At 67.3% G+C, this 505-nt stretch overlaps 1 protein-coding gene across 1 annotated transcript in view; it reads right to left on the bottom strand.

Annotated features, from left to right (window-relative positions):
* The window catches only part of LOC102770499 (protein piccolo), a 3,791-nt gene that overhangs the window by 342 nt on the left and 2,944 nt on the right, over positions 1 to 505 (bottom strand). The window contains exon 2 of the mRNA XM_006770602.2: positions 5 to 500. Coding sequence (XP_006770665.1) covers positions 5 to 500 — 496 coding nt within the window. The remainder of the gene's footprint in view (positions 1 to 4; positions 501 to 505) is intronic.

The raw sequence follows: 505 nt of genomic DNA on the forward strand, positions 1-505 counted from the left end.
GAGCCCAGGGTGATGACCTGCTGGTCCGGAAGCAGGAAGCTCACCCGGGACTGGGCCTGCGTGCGGGCCATCTCGGCTTTCACATCCAGAGCGACGTAGCAGCAGGTCTCTTTCAGGTGGCTGACCAGCCCCGCCTTGGGCGGCGAGCGGCCGCCGTCCAGCAACAGCTCAGCCAAGTACTGCGTGAGGTCAGCCCCGGCCACATCCAGCCTGTAGGTGTCCAGTGGGGCCAGATCCCCGGTGAGGATGGGCGCCACGTAGGAGGTGCCGTGGCCGCTGCCCAGCACCAGCCCGGTGGTGCGCCCGTAAGCATAGAGCGCCAGCAGGGCCTGGTGCACGGTCTGCATGGCCGGCACGTGGAAACACTCAAAGAGGATTTCGGCCACCTTCTCGCGGTTAGTGCGCGGGGAGATGGGCGAGTCGGCCACCAGGACGGCCAGCTCCTCGGGCCGCATGCCCAGCTTGCAGTAGAACAGGTGCTGCCACAGCACCTCCAGCTCCTCCC

The sequence above is a fragment of the Myotis davidii genome, unplaced genomic scaffold (assembly GCF_000327345.1).
Source record: "Myotis davidii unplaced genomic scaffold, ASM32734v1 scaffold663, whole genome shotgun sequence".
In the NCBI taxonomy this organism is placed as follows: Eukaryota; Metazoa; Chordata; class Mammalia; order Chiroptera; family Vespertilionidae; genus Myotis; species Myotis davidii.